Source organism: Telmatherina bonti, assembly GCF_933228915.1.
Source record: "Telmatherina bonti genome assembly, chromosome: 23".
Taxonomy (NCBI): domain Eukaryota; kingdom Metazoa; phylum Chordata; class Actinopteri; order Atheriniformes; family Telmatherinidae; genus Telmatherina; species Telmatherina bonti.
Genome location: NC_136632.1, coordinates 4,480,194 through 4,495,828, shown reverse-complemented (window position 1 = coordinate 4,495,828; position 15,635 = coordinate 4,480,194). Strand labels below are relative to the sequence as shown.

The 15,635-nt window shown below is 42.4% G+C and overlaps 2 protein-coding genes across 4 annotated transcripts; both read right to left on the bottom strand.

Annotated features, from left to right (window-relative positions):
- Window positions 1–1,709: 1,709 nt before the first annotated feature.
- On the bottom strand, window positions 1,710–3,762 carry myf5 (myogenic factor 5). The gene is made up of 3 exons (XM_079263494.1): window positions 3,226–3,762; window positions 2,311–2,383; window positions 1,710–2,102 (listed from the first exon to the last, which is right to left on the bottom strand). Exons 1-3 carry the CDS (start codon window positions 3,676–3,678, stop codon window positions 1,906–1,908), a joined length of 723 nt encoding a protein of 240 aa, XP_079119620.1. The 5' UTR covers window positions 3,679–3,762; the 3' UTR covers window positions 1,710–1,905.
- Window positions 3,763–11,572: 7,810 nt separating this feature from the next.
- Window positions 11,573–15,200, bottom strand: myf6 (myogenic factor 6). 3 transcript variants are annotated; one of them, XM_079263543.1, is made up of 3 exons: window positions 14,658–15,200; window positions 14,285–14,375; window positions 11,573–12,412 (listed from the first exon to the last, which is right to left on the bottom strand). In XM_079263543.1, the coding sequence occupies exons 1-3, from the start codon at window positions 15,168–15,170 to the stop codon at window positions 12,303–12,305; spliced, it is 714 nt and encodes a 237-aa protein (XP_079119669.1). In that variant the 5' UTR covers window positions 15,171–15,200; the 3' UTR covers window positions 11,573–12,302. The 3 variants fall into 3 exon arrangements, 2 of the variants coding, with proteins under 2 accessions (XP_079119669.1, XP_079119668.1); XR_013771809.1 differs by having other exon boundaries at window positions 12,319–12,412; window positions 14,088–14,375; XM_079263542.1 differs by having other exon boundaries at window positions 11,573–14,375.
- Window positions 15,201–15,635: the final 435 nt, after the last annotated feature.

Genomic DNA, 15,635 nt, shown 5'->3' with positions numbered 1-15,635 from the left:
ACCCTCTCCACAACACAGTGATGAAACAACAAAGTGTGTTCAGTGAGAGGCTTCTTCAGGTCCGATGTAAGACTGAAAGATACAGAAGATCATTCCTCATATTTCATATTTTGTTGCTTTTTGTTGTTTTCCTGGTTGAATGCATGTAAAATATAACTTAAACTAAATAAAGACATAAAGACATAAAGCATGAATCTAAATAATTAATAAAGAACTAAATCAATTAAAATCCAATTGGAAAGTGTGTCTAAACTTATGACTGGTAGTGAAAATAAAACTCAAAAGGAAAATGATAATTCAGTCCAGGCGGACTCTTCCTCCCTGGTTCTGGTTTGGATTAAAGTTTCTCTTCCTCCCTGGTTCTGGTCCTGATGGAGGTTTTCTGTCCTGGTTCTGGTTCTGATGGAGGTTTTCCTTCCTGGCTCTGGTCCTGATGGAGGTTTTCCTTCCTGGTTCTGGTCCTGATGGAGGTTTTACTTCCTGGTTCTGGTCCTGATGGAGGTTTTCCTTCCTGGTTCTGGTTCTTATGGAGGTTTTCCTTCCTGGTTCTGGTCCTGATGGAGGTTTTCCTTTCTGGTTCTGGTTCTTATGGAGGTTTTCCTTCCTGGTTAGCTGCTGGTTAGCTGCTAGTTAGCTGCTGGTTAGCTGCTGGTTAGCTGCGATACTTTTATCTTTTCCTGCTTAAAACATGCAGCTCTGCTGAAAGCCTTAGTGAAGACTAGATTGGACGTGTCGGGAACAATCAGAGCGAAGGAGCAGACACCGCAGCCTCCATGATGGTGTCAGTGGTTGTTTAAGATGTCGGAGCTTCTCCTGCTTTATGTTCAGAAGAAAAAGTCAGAAAGAAAATAACACTTTCAGAGTGTAAAGAAGATTTCATCTTTCATCTCTCTGCAGTCTGCAGAGTTAAAAACACGGCGTGATCAAAGACACGAGGCTGTACGACACACGTAATCCCCTCTTCTTCTCTCACACAATAAGCACCATTACAGGCCATCTGCTCTCCACTCTCGTGTTGACGGTATAATCAGGGGTGTTACTGACGACTAGCATTTGGTAGGAAAGAACAAACAGGTACACAGTGCTGCCTCCCCCCAAGACCCCCGTCTACACAGGAACATCAAAAGTCCTAAGAGATGCAGAGATCCCAAATCACTTCAGCGTTTTTATTTGTTGCTTTTCCTCCACCGGTGCAAACACAGCTTCTTTCCATGCTCACCTACATCCTCTAAAACGCATCAAATAAAACATATGGCTGTATTATTGATGTGTAATAAGCCACACGACTGATTACAGCAGTGGGAAATGATGAGAGACTCAGTCGACCTCTAATGTGATCCCTTCATCTTGTTATCTGGAGACAGTCAAGACAATCAGGACTCCTCTGTGCAGGGCATAATAAATACCATGCCCCTTATGATTCATATGCACCATGTTAGATTCCTTTTATCATTATGCAAATGAGTCTTAAATCAGTCATTTAACTAGTTTTCTTCATGATTTGTCTGATTTGACTGTAAAAGCAGTGAAGCTCCTGTCCGAATGGAGACACTGTGACATCTGAGGACACGATCCACAGAGAAAAACTCAGACCAATCACATTTTTATGCAAAATATTTAATGGCAACAAAAACATGGCATGTAAAAAGTTAAATATCATTTAATAACTGAATAATGCAGCATTACTTTAAATATGTTTTATTAGGCGGTACAACCATGTTGAATAAATGGGAATTATGTTACATATCTACAGTCTCATGTACAGAATAAAAGCTGGTCGCTGCAGGTCCTCTGAGTCTGCAGTCCTCCTCCACTTTGCATGAAATTAGTTCTTAAATCTGGTTGCAAGGCGGAGAGAACGGAACCTGTCTGTGGCAATAAATCCACATGAGCGCGAGGTTTCCTTTACAGGACGTGGTAGACGGGCCGGGATCCCGGGCTCTCTGGTGTGCAGGGCTGCGAGTCAGAGCTGCCAGGCGAGAAGGTGGCCATGTCTCTCAGAGCAGCCGGCCCACAGCTGGACTCCACCGAAGACAGGCGGTCCACGATGCTGGACAGGCACTCCAGGCTGGAGGCCCCGGCTGGTTTGTCATCCAAACACTCTGACAAGGATAAAGAGTCGCTCAGATTAACCAAGTTCCTCCAACATGAAGACATTATATAGTTAAGTAACAAAAACAGAAACTAAATTTGTGCAAAAGAGAATTTCTTTACATATGAAAATGTATGTTTATATGTTGTTTATATGTTGTGATATGTTTTGTCTGGGAGAAATGCATGTGGCATTCATGTGGCTGGAAAAGGTCTCACCATTCTTTGCATATGAATAGCTGTTGCTGTAGTTTGCGTTCAGCTGTTGCCACACTGGACTGTTGCTTTGAGCCTGGAAGGACACAAGCAATCAACTTTACCCTTCACGTCATGCAAAAAGGAAAGGAACGTTAAAAGAAAAAAGATATGTTACAGTTTAACGGTCTGATAAGAAGAGGCAGAAAAACACCCAGTTCCCTGCATGATATTCTGGACAGGCTAATAAATCCTGAATTCCACAGTTATTGGCTTCTTTATTTCACATCCACCTTAAAGTCAAAGCGACTGGGTTCGCCCCCTCCCCAGCCCGACTCCCAGTGTGGCGAATCGATTGTATCAGTGGAAGCAACACCAGTTTTTGCAAGATGACACTTTCTCCAAGTAAATCTGCAGAAAATCCTGGCAGCGGTGCAGAACATGCAGTCAGGAAGGAATGCAGAAAGGCACCCAGTTCTTCCTGCCAGACTTCAGTAAGGTGGATTTAGGTTGCTTTATTAGGGGCTATAAAGTGTTTGGTGGTGGGAAAGTCATTAGTACTCCCAGCATTACCAGTTCACCTTCAGACAGCAAAGCTAACAAGCTAACGGGTTACCAATTAGCATTAAAAAGGGAAGACAAAGTTAGATGTTTGTGTGGTGGGATTATAAGAAAGTGCAACATGCATGGAGGAACATGGAGGTAATTGAGTTCTTGGAGCAAAGTTTGCTTCTTCTGATGTTTCTAAACGGGGAAATCCACATTTAAATGAAGAACTGCAGGTAAAAGATCTTGCAGAGGTGAAGTCTTGATGCTTCGGTCAGCAATAAACCTTTTTTAAATATTTGGGCCTTTCAGCCCAGAAATCTGTGACCCTCCAGACTTTGACCCTCCAGCAGTTTGCATGAAGATGTGACACACATGGATGGGAGGTCTTACCATGCCATCGGAGCAGCTGGACTGCGGGCTCCCCGGCTCTGAGCCGCTCTCTCCAGGTAGGCCATAAAAGTTCTCCACCTGCTCTCGTAGCAGCTCCTGCAGGCTCTCTATGTACTGGATGGCATTGCGCAGGATTTCCACTTTGGGCAGGCGCTGGCTGGGGTTGGCCGAGGTGCAGCGCCGAAGAGCCTCAAAAGCATGGTTGACTTTCTTCAGGCGCCGGCGCTCCCGCATGGTGGCGGCCCGTCGGCGGTCCACAAAGCTGGACTTGCGTTTGCAGGCTTTGCAGGCCCACTGGAGGCAATGTCCCGGCTGGTGAGGCGCACCAGGAACCCGGACATGCTCGTCCTCCTCGGACCCAGCGAGCTCCATGCCGGGGCCGAACTCCAGGCTGTCTGGGGAGGAAGAACACGCTCGGTCGTAGTAGACCTGGGAGGCCGAGAAGACATCCATGGCTTGGTGGAGAAAGAGTCTGAGTGGATGTTGAGATGGGCGCAGAGGAAAGAAGGAGGCTAAAAAAAAAAGTTGGGTGAAAGCGAGGAGACCTCTGAGTGATATGAGGGGTCTGTTGCCCCAGGCCCCCCTTATATGCCCCCAGGCCGAAGCCCAGGGCCCACATTGGCCAGATCTAATTACCATGGCCCATTGGCCCAGCCAGAAGGCAGGCTGGAGTTAGATCAGTTCCCTCCCTGCCCCATCCCTACGTCTTCTCACCCCCCAGAACCCTGCAGAGTTTCCCACATCTGCACTGACTGGTGTTTTCCAACTTATCTCTTCTTCTGCAGGGCCATGAAGAACGCTCTGTTTGGGAACGGTTCAGGAAACTCCAACCTTTACGGAAAAACAACCATCACTGTGTTAGTTGACTTAATCAGTCGTACAGATGAACACAGACATGGCAGAGGGCGTCATTTGTCTGCTCAAACTGTGCAGAAATGACCACATGCAGGAGTATGCAGGCCGATTTTTACGGTGGAGACAACAGCGTTGCAGATGCAGCCCAGCTGCAAGGGAAGGTGTAACATTTCAAGCCCCGTGAATTTCACATAACAGCGGTAAGCCCCCTCTAAACACCCCAGCTCATCATTTAAGGCTCTGCGAGGAGCTGATCCCTGTTTGCAGAGACTCATTAAAAACAGTCATTACAACAAACGACACCACTGTGCAATTCACTACGCACACCAGCTCCTCTCCACGCACCAAATTTTAACCATCAAAAGTTACTGAGACGGCTCGATCGCTTGGACTGGGCTCTCAGCAGATGGCCATGATGGGCCAAAAGCTTTCCTTCAACGCAGGAGCAGCGAGGAGGAATGGTCAGGATATCTCCATGTCAGCTTATCTAACAAAAGAAGTCACAACTCACAAACTTAAGTCTTTTAGACTTTGAATGACCTGAAAATTGACCTGAAATTGATTATAAAGTCCACTAAATGTGAATACATGACCTGTTTCTGTGCTGTATCAATACTAATAACTTTAATATTTTAAGGTTTGAAGTTGACATCAACCATTTGAAGTTTATTTGAAGGAATATACTTATATATAGTCAGTACAGTATATTTACATGTCATTTCGGGTCCCATAGAGTTAGTTAAGAGTACATATTACAGTACATTTGCAGTAAATCATCATGTAATGTTTTAGGCCTACAGTCTGAGTGGCTTGCTGTATCCCTCCGCCTGATTAGGTCTGTGCTGAGGGACTACTTCAGGTAACTGTGTTGGTGACAGCTCACAAGGATACAATGCGGATATTTCTCACAATGTGTCAAAACGTTTGGCGGCTCCTGTCCTCTGGGAACCGCGCGCACCTAAGAAAACAGCCGCTCCGCGGAGGTTGGATTGCGCACAGCTGAAGAACACATCGGCCCGCCTGAGCGCGAGGAGATCAAAGGCCGTTTGAGGCTGAGAACCACGCAGACGATGAGAAAACCTGCCATCCAGCGCAAACCTGTCCAGCCATGGCGCAGATAGGTGCGGCACATGGCTGCTTTGGCGCAAAGACTGCGCACAGACCGCTGATGGGATTCGCGTCCGCAGCCGGTCTCCTGGGAACTCTTCCAGGTTGCTTTTCTGTTGTTCTCAGGGGTCAGAGACAGAGTTAAGTGAAGGGCAGGAGGTGACCTTTTATGTTCTCCCCCCTCACAGCTGATTTCTTCTGAAATGCTCTGACTCTGCTGCTGCAGCTCAAACCTCCTTCACTTTAACCCACTCCCCAAACCTAACATGTCACTCCTAACTGCTGTTGGACTTTCAGAAGGTTAGATTATGTAAATGTCTTTAAAAAAAATAAATAAAAAGATTTCATGTCTGCATTTAAGACCAAACAAGACCTTCCTGGTTTCATGCTTGTGCTGCTCAGTGGCTTTTCTCTGCATAAAGTTTATTTTACATCCCCCACAAGAATTACAGAAACAAAGGAGGGGGATAGAGTTGAGTGGCAACACCATTTGTTTGGCAGGGATCTGCAGAGGTACTCTGCCAGCCCTGCAGAGTCCTCATCGCAGGACAGTCTGGATAAATGTCCAGATCCTCCCGTAGCAGCCTGCCTTTCAGCAGCTTCAACTTTTAAACACCTCCGTTACAGACAAATGAGGGTTATATGGTGTCATCAGCAAGGCAGAAAGGCCCTGCAAAGCCCAGCAGGGGAAAGATGGAAGTCTGATGGAGCAGAGGGAAAATAAAGAGCAGGTTGATGTGTTCATAAGAAGCCACAGTGAAGCTTGTTGCAGACGTTGAGCTGCAGTTACACAAAGTGCTGCAAATGGAGGAAAACTGCAGTCAGACTGAGTGAGCGGGAGCTCATTAAAATCCCATTACTGTTTCTACATATCAGATTTCTGTCTGCTTTCTGCAGAAAACAGGAGATAATTCTGCTGAACAGCATTGTGTCATGACTTGGTTTCATTTTCAGCATCTAATTTAGCTCATTTACAGAAAATTTATTGATATTATTTTAGCACATTAAAACACCACAATGTGAAAACACTGCATGAAACACAAAAGCAGAATAAGAATAAGAATAAGAAAGGCTTAAAAAAATAAAAGCAAAAAAACAGAAAGGCACTAAAAAAAACACAAAGACACATTTAACTAAAATAAGAGTTCAGAAGATTTATAACAATGAGAAAAACCAAACGGAAACGTACAACAAACTATGCAAAAAGATGAAGGCCTTTAAAGATGGAGATAAATTTTATCTCAAACCCTGTAACAATAAAATCAAACATTTCAGAACTATAAAATCACTCTGAGCTCAGACCTCCAGCCAGCAGCTCATTTCCAGCAGATGTTCAGGTCCTACATTCATCTCAGAACCAGAACACCACAGTGTGTTAAATGACATCCGCTTCAGCACAGATAGCGACAACATTGTGCTGCTGGATCTCAGAGCTGCATTAGACACGGCCGACACAACACCTTACTGGACCGGCAGAAAAGCTGTGTAGGACTCGACGGCTATGAAGTGGTTCGAGTCTTATTTAAAGGTGTCTGTAGGTAACTACAGTTCTGAGCAAACTAAAATAACCTGTGGCGACATCTACGTGCACCCACTCACTCAGGTTATGGAAAACAACAAAACATGTCGCCATAGTTACGCTGATGACACACACATCTACACAACCATGTCACCAGGAGGCTGCAGCCCGATCCAAACTGATCAAATGCATCGATCAGATTAAAGAGCAGATGTGCCAGAACTTCCTTCAGTCAAATGAAGACAACACTGAATTAAATGTCTTCGGAACCAAAGAAGAAAGATTAAAAGTCAGTAATCAGCTTCAGAGAGCGACGTTAGAAATAAATGACAACCTGGGTCTAGTTCTGGACTCAGACCTGAACTTCAGCATCGCAGTAAGACAGATGTGAAGGTTTTTATTCACTTTTATCACTTAAATAACATCTGGAGGATTAAAGGGCTGATGTCTTAACAAACTAAAAGACCAGAGTACTGTAACACTGTCTTACAGGTCTCCCTCAAACCTGCATCAGACCGCTGCAGGTAGTCCAGAACGCTGCTGATCCAGTCCTCACTAAGACCAGCAAGGTGGATGATATGAGTCCAGTCTTTACACTGGCTTCCTGTCCGCCAGAGAACTGACCTCACATCCTCATGTTAGTTCATAAAACACTGACTGGCTTCAGACCTAAATGCATTCAGGATCTTCTGGTTTGTTGTGACCCAACCAGATCCATCAGGCCCTCAGGACCAGTTCTACTTTCTGTTCCAGAGCCAGAACCAAACATGGAGGCAGCGTTCAGTTTTTCTGCTCCTTCTTTGTGGAACAAACTCTTAGAAACCTGCAGGTCTGCTGAAACTCTCTGCTGCTTTAAATCAAGATTAAAAACTTCTATATTTTATCAAAGTAACTGTTGATTCCTCACACTGTCGTTTTTATACAAAGCATTTTTATTCAATCTTTTTTTTTTTTTTTACTTTTCTTGTGTATTTCTGCTCCTGCTGTAATGTTTTTATGTAAAACACTTTGAATTGTTTTGTACATGAATGTGCTGTAGAATTTAACTTGCCTTGTCTTAAATGGATCCACCATCAGATTCCAGATCCATCGATAATGAATCCACAATGTCTTCACTACATTGTGGTGTTTGTTGCATGTTTGTTCTCTTGCAGTGATGAAAAGGTGTTCCTGTTCTGGATGGTAGTATCCAGAATGTTGTTCCTGTTCTGGATGGTAGTATCCAGAAGGTTGTTCCTGTTCTGGATGGTAGTATCCAGAATGTTGTTCCTGTTTTGGATGGTAGTATCCAGAATGTGTTCCTGTTCTGGATGGTAGTATCCAGAAGGTTGTTCCTGTTCTGGATGGTAGTATCCAGAAGGTTGTTCCTGTTCTGGATGGTAGTATCCAGAAGGTTGTTCCTGTTCTGGATGGTAGTATCCAAGATGTTATTCCTGTTCTGGATGGTAGTATCCAGAAGGTTGTTCCTGTTCTGGATGGTAGTATCCAGAATGTTGTTCCTGTTTTGGATGGTAGTATCCAGGATGTTGTTCCTGTTCTGGATGGCAGTATCCAGAAGGTTATTCCTGTTCTGGATGGTAGTATCCAGAAGGTTGTTCCTGTTCTGGATGGTAGTATCCAGAATGTTGTTCCTGTTTTGGATGGTAGTATCCAGAAGGTTATTCCTGTTCTGGATGGTAGTATCCAGAAGGTTGTTCCTGTTCTGGATGGTAGGATCCAGGATGTTATTCCTGTTCTGGATGGTAGTATCCAGAAGGTTGTTCCTGTTCTGGATGGTAGTATCCAGAAGGTTGTTCCCGTTCTGGATGGTAGTATCCAGAAGGTTGTTCCTGTTCTGGATGGTAGTATCCAGAATGCTGTTCCTGTTCTGGATGGTAGTATCCAGAAGGTTGTTCCTGTTCTGGATGGTAGGATCCAGGATGTTATTCCTGTTCTGGATGGTAGTATCCAGAAGGTTGTTCCTGTTCTGGATGGTAGTATCCAGAATGCTGTTCCTGTTCTGGATGGTAGTATCCAGAATGTGTTCCTGTTCTGGATGGTAGTATCCAGGATGTTGTTCCTGTTCTGGATGGTAGTATCCAGAATGTTGTTCCTGTTCTGGATGGTAGTATCCAGAATGTTGTTCCTGTTCTGGATGGTAGTATCCAGGATGTTGTTCCTGTTCTGGATGGTAGTATCCAGGATGTTGTTCCTGTTCTGGATGGTAGTATCCAGAATGTTGTTCCTGTTCTGGATGGTAGTATCCAGGATGTTGTTCCTGTTCTGGATGGTAGTATCCAGGATGTTGTTCCTGTTCTGGATGGTAGTATCCAGAATGTTGTTCCTGTTCTGGATGGTAGTATCCAGGATGTTGTTCCTTTTCTGGATGGTGGTATCCAGAATGTTGTTCCTGTTCTGGATGGTAGTATCCAGAATGTTGTTCCTGTTCTGGATGGTAGTATCCAGGATGTTGTTCCTGTTCTGGATGGTAGTATCCAGAATGTTGTTCCTGTTCTGGATGGTAGTATCCAGGATGTTGTTCCTGTTCTGGATGGTAGTATCCAGGATGTTGTTCCTGTTCTGGATGGTAGTATCCAGGATGTTATTCCTGTTCTGGATGGTAGTATCCAGGATGTTGTTCCTGTTCTGGATGGTAGTATCCAGGATGTTATTCCTGTTCTGGATGGTAGTATTCAGAATGTTGTTCCTGTTCTGGATGGTAGTATCCAGAAGGTTGTTCCTGTTCTGGATGGTAGTATCCAGAATGTTGTTCCTGTTCTGGATGGTAGAATCCAGAATGTTGTTCCTGTTCTGGATGGTAGTATCCAGGATGTTATTCCTGTTCTGGATGGTAGTATCCAGGATGTTGTTCCTGTTCTGGATGGTAGTATCCAGGATGTTGTTCCTGTTCTGGATGGTAGTATTCAGAACGATCCACATCTATCTTTGAAATCTTGGAAAACCTGTTGGGAACTTCTCCTAGATTTCTCACCATTTATAGTGGCGTTACATGCAGATATACTGAACAGGGTTCTATCTCACAATGAGAAAGATGCTGATCTGGATCACTCCCGACATTTAATGGAGTCTAAATTAGACTCATTCTCAGAAACTCATCATGAAGATCCCTTCAGGAGTTTTTGCATAAAGTTGTTGACAGACAGCCGTTGGGAACAACATAACCTCCACCGCCTTCCTGATGGAGGTAAAAACACAACAAAACACAGAATGTGGCAACTTAAATGCCATAAAACATCCAACATGATAATTTGACTCAAAGTAGGAAATCATTAAGCAAACAAACATTTCAGAAATGCAGAAAAAATATTTTGCTTTGTTAAATGTTTTTTGTTTGATTTCATGTTTCTGTTTCCACTTTCACCATCTAAACCATAACCGTTGGTTTAACTAAAACGTCCTCATAAAAAAGAAGCTTGTTGCCACGGCAAGCTGACAAACAATGAAAGATACACAAGTTTGACAGGAACACACTTCTAAAACACAAAAACTCTCACACTAACTGGAAAGCAATGAGATTAAAAAAAGTTATTAAGATATAAAACACAAAAACAATTCCTCTAAACCGTTCCTCGGAGCTTCTTGGCACTATTAACCAGCCAGCAACACTTCGCACACACACCTAAACAGCCAAACAGCGACACATTGCATGTGCCTTTATGGACGCCTGAAAGATGACGCAGAGTCTTAAAGGTCAAACAGCTCTTTGTGTCGTCTGCAGAGATCAGAGCGAGCGCCATACGCCACATCAAACACCTCAACAAGCAGCCCCCCTTGTCATGTCAATGCATGACAGGACTCGATGGATTTCCACGCCACTGGCTTCGTGTCACACATTTTATGTAAACGCTTGGCCATGTGATGACGACCCGAGTGATGATTAATTAAGACTTAATGGCTTCGATAACGTTATTATCCCACTGGGCTTTGCTCTCATGCCTGCAACCCAAGTTTCCATGTCCCCAACATGTGATATGGGAAGAGACTGGAGGCACGCTGGGATTGGAGGAGACTCCAGTTACTGCTGGTGACAAACAGCCAGCAACAAACTGCACCAAGGCCGTGTATCCCCTTTATGGACGTCTAACAGACATGAATGCTGATGTGTCAATCCTAGTCGAGTGTTTTTGTTCAACATACTAGTATTTCAGGATGCAGTGATGGTAAAATCCCAGTTCCAAAATGTTGGGAAGTTGTAAAAAATGTAAATAAAACCTGAATAAAACCACATTTCATTCCCAATATCACATAAAAAAGCATATAAGATGAAAAAACTGAGATATTATGCTATGGAGCCATGTGAGAGCCACAATGTTTGTTCATTTAAAAGTAAAAAATTAATTAGAACAAAAGTAAGTTGAAAACTAAAGTCACAGTTTTTATTGTGAACTTTGACAAAAATGGTGTTAAACTAAACAAAACAATTTATAAATTTGAATTGGATAATTTTTTTTATGTGTTTTCTAAATAAACATGAATTATAAAATTTTCAGTATATTTATATAATTTTCAGTATAAATCCACCTATCTTCTGTAACCACGCCCACTACATCAGGTCACGGCCAAAAGTTTGAAACAGAAAAACAGAAATTTGAAAGATTCTGAAGGTGAAATAATAATCTGAAACTAAACGCAAAAATGATCCCAAAAAACAAAATAAAAAAGTATTTTAAAAAAAAAAAAAAAAAAAAATTAAATTGGTAAAATGAATTAATTCAATGAAAAATACTTTCTAAATTTTACACATTTTGTATTTTTTTATTCAATTATTTGTTTTCAAAGTTCACAATAAAAATATGACCTTCATTTTCATCTTATATTTTTTCTATTTCAAATACTTTTTAAATGAATAAAATCATCAGTCCCTGATTTGGCTCCATACTCAACCCTTTCAGTACATCAAGGAGCATTTTTCTCAATTTTCTCCACAATATTTAGACCCAGTTTTTCTCTGATTGGGGAAACTTTGCTCATTTTTACATCTGAGTCTCTGTCTCTTTGAAATGCTCCTTTTACATCCAGTCATGTTACTGACCTGCCGCCAATTAACCTGATTACTTATCAAATGTTCCTCTAGCTGTTTCTGATTTGTACCAGTTACTGTTCCAGACTTTTATTTCTCTGTTCCAACTTTTCCAAAATGTGTTACAGCATCAGATTCACAGTCAACTCATATTTTCCATAAAATGATAAAATGTCTCAGTTTTATCATCTGATATGTTCATCTTCAACTAGCAATAAACACATTCATGAGGTAACATTATCATCACAGTGCAGAAAGGTTCAATGTATGTCCTTACTCAATCAAAACTACAATGTTTGACTGCAAAATCACAAAAATCTTTATTTGTTGGTCAGTTTTATTTACAAATATTCAAACAAAATGTCAGTTTTCAGCAAGAATTTGTTGGCTTTCAAAAACAAAATACATACACCTAAGCATCACATAATATAAAATATGTACAAATTCATTGCTCTCACTGTACAAATGAAGACTTCATAACAGAAGCCAGAATGGTTGAATTTCATGGAAAGAATTTAGAGATATAGCATGGAAATTTGAAATATTTAAATAATCGTTAATTTTCTCACTACAGTTTCAGTGTTCAAAGACGTCTGCAGGGAAGTTGAGCTTCTCGTTGTTTGTGATGCTGTCCACGATGGAGGACAGACGCAGGAGGCTGGAGGATGCAGAGGATTCGCTGGTTCCTGAAAACAAAGAAACCTGGATGACTTCTTGGTTATTTTGCTTTGTTTCATAAAACCAGTTTGTTAGATATTTTTCTTTTTAAATAACACAAAACTTTTTCAAATTGTGACAAATGTATAAAACCAGCTCAAGATGAGGTAGAATATCATGCTTTGCGTCCTAAGCTTGTTTATCATCAAATTTTAACCACAATTTCAGTTCTCTACATCCAGTCTGGACTATGTTAGTCTTCTGTATTTACATCAAGCAAACTTGGGTATTGAATGGTTTTAAATTGGCATTTCAGGCCTAGAAATTTGATCACTATTGTGAAAACTGGGTGAAGCTTGGCAGGAAATCTTTATGAAGGGCTTACAATTACACATCACAAGTGAGGTGAATCTTTGTTAATATTCACATGCTACAGATACACAATCGTCCAATCAGAGACAGCATGTTTAAAGCGTCACCAGAGCAGATCACCAGCCTTCAGGTGTCATTTTGTCAGTTCTTCATTCTGACTTTATGTCACTTTGGTCGAGCATCTTATTGATGTGTTTTTCTTTGCTTCTTCAAGCTAGCAGCTAGCTGCTAAACAGATCCCCAAACTGTCATTAGGATGTCCTAAAGTCCATCCTAAAGCGGTTGTGGTCTGGCTTCAGATCTCGGACGCAGATCTCAGTCCATTTTAAGAGGACCAAATACAGGAAGTGGACTACAAAGTCACAAACAAAAACCACTTCTTGCATTTGGCATAGTGTTGCATTGTGGGTAAACGTGGGCATTCTAGATAAATGCTATAACAATGCATGTGAGCATCTAGAAATGGCTCGTGGTTGTGGAGCAATAAAGTAAATGTAATAACAGACACATGGTCAGAGGAAAAATATCACTGAACGAGTTTCTTCTTCACGCCGGTCTTGTCCCCTCTTTTGCTAAATACCAGTGCAGCGCCACCTCTGGTGGGAATGGGGATATATTATTCTTATGGTTTGGCTGGTTTGACTAAATTGCAGCGTGAACACGATCTCAGTCCGCATGGATACACCCCCCTTCAGCTGAGCCAAGTCCCCCATCGGACTGAGTCTAGCGGACTGTCCTGATGTGAACGCTCCCTTAAACTCCAGAAGGTCTCCTCTCTCGTCTAGGTGTAGTCACTGCTCTTTTATGCTTTATTATCAGCACGATATCGTCGTCGCTGGATGTGGAATCCATGTTTGTTTTTGCCACTTTGTGAGTTTGCTTTAGTCTTCATCATTTATTCCCAATGTTTTGTTACACATGCATGCATAGAAACAATGTCAATATTTAACCTCACTAATGATTCACCATTTTGTGTCCCTTATTCTCATCAGTCCCGATGTGTGTAAAAGTCTTTTCAGTGTGAGCCAATATCTGAATTTCCTGGTACATGTGGAAATATCATCATTATTTTCCATTTCATGCCTTGCTATATGTAAAAACCACCGAGCCACATGAACCCCAGCACCATGACCTGAAATTATACACTACCTGTCATAAGTTTGGACACACTTTTCTGGTAAATCCAATAGGAAAGTGTGTACAAACTTTTGACTGGTAGTTTATGCAGATGCATTTCTAAATGCGTGATGAGGGGGAACAATGTTTTTAGGTCAGATGATGATTAATCATTAACTTTTAGCTGAGTTTTGCTGTATCAATATCTTTGCTCACCAACAACATTTTCAGTGTGAGGTTTAGGATGAAAAGCTTTTCATGGAAAACTCAGAGGAGACTTCCTTCCCATCTCATTGTGCATGCACACGGTGCAGCTTTTTCAAGCCTGAAACCGATTAGAACCCATCCACTGCCAGAGGTAGCTGCATTGTCTTTATTAATGGTTAATTGCAGGCGATGGCTGGCAGGTCTACCTTCTCTCTGGTTCATCGCTGCGGTGGAATGATCAGCAGAGCTCGGCCAGGTCTCAGAGGACTTCTTCCAGTGGTATTCATCACTGGTCGCCTGTAGGAACCAGAAATACACATTATCTATGCATGCTTTTCTGTTGGGACAAAGCCAAATGGATACAACAGTGTTGTTTTTAATAAAACAAAGAACATTGGATATGATAATAAAATAAATAGATGTTAGTCTGAGCTGGAGTATCAGAGCAATTGACACCCAACAAACACACCAAGTGCCACAAACACTTCAAATCCAAATGAGATGCTGTTTTAAAGTTATCTAAGACCTGATGGTAAACATATGAATACCATGAAGAGTATTATTGGCTGTAAAGCTTACATTGTGTTCTTTAGAGCTAAAAGAGGATCCATTCTGCATTTTTTCCTGCTCATCCAGGTTCTGAAGCAGATCTTGTAGCCTCTCAATGTAACTGATGGCGCTGCGTAAAATCTCCACCTTGGGTAGTCTCTGGTTGGGATTGGCCACGGTCTTCCTCTTCAGAGCGTCGAAGGCCTCGTTGATCTTCTTGAGCCTCCTCCTCTCTCTCAGCGTCGCGGCCTTGCGTCTATCCGTCGGCGCCGACTTTCTCTTGCAGATTTTACAAGCCCACATGAGGCACTGGCCCTCGCAGTGTGCCTGGAGACCCGGAGGGGCAAGCACATGCTCCTCTCCACTGCTTTCGCCCCCCGTCTCAGATGGAACATTGTCCTGACCGGACAGGGAGCTGTCGTTGCCGTTGTACAGCGGAGACACCCCTGGCATGTCCAAGTGCTGCAGTGGTCCATGATCCCCTTCCTCCAAGTAGCGCAAATCACTGAAAAGATAAGTGTTGGTCTCAAAAAGGTCCATCATATTGTTGCGTCCCTCTCTCTGTTTTGACAGTGGAACTCTGACATTTAAATAGAGCAGCGGGGACACAGTCAACAGGCTTATATATAGAATGTGAAACTCTATCCAACGCTGGCTGTCACACACTGCAACAAGCGTCTTTTTTTTCAATGGGTCCTCACTGAAGCACTGACTATGTGTAGAGAATAAATATACATTAAAGCCTTCAAAGTCTATTAAAAACGCACTTCAGGTGTTTTTTCTACATGCAGAGACTGTGGCTGCTGGGTGGTATTTCCTGCGGATAAACCTTACGGCTGTTCAGTATTCCCCTTAGTAGCAACTTTTGGATTAAAGGTGAACAAAATGACTTTTTATGAATAAAAAACAGAATGGTTCTGTCATATCAGTACAGTCCATCTGGATTTAACTTAATTTAGCTTCGTAGAAATATATAGTGCCAGTTCACAACTTCCAGTTGTTGGACCT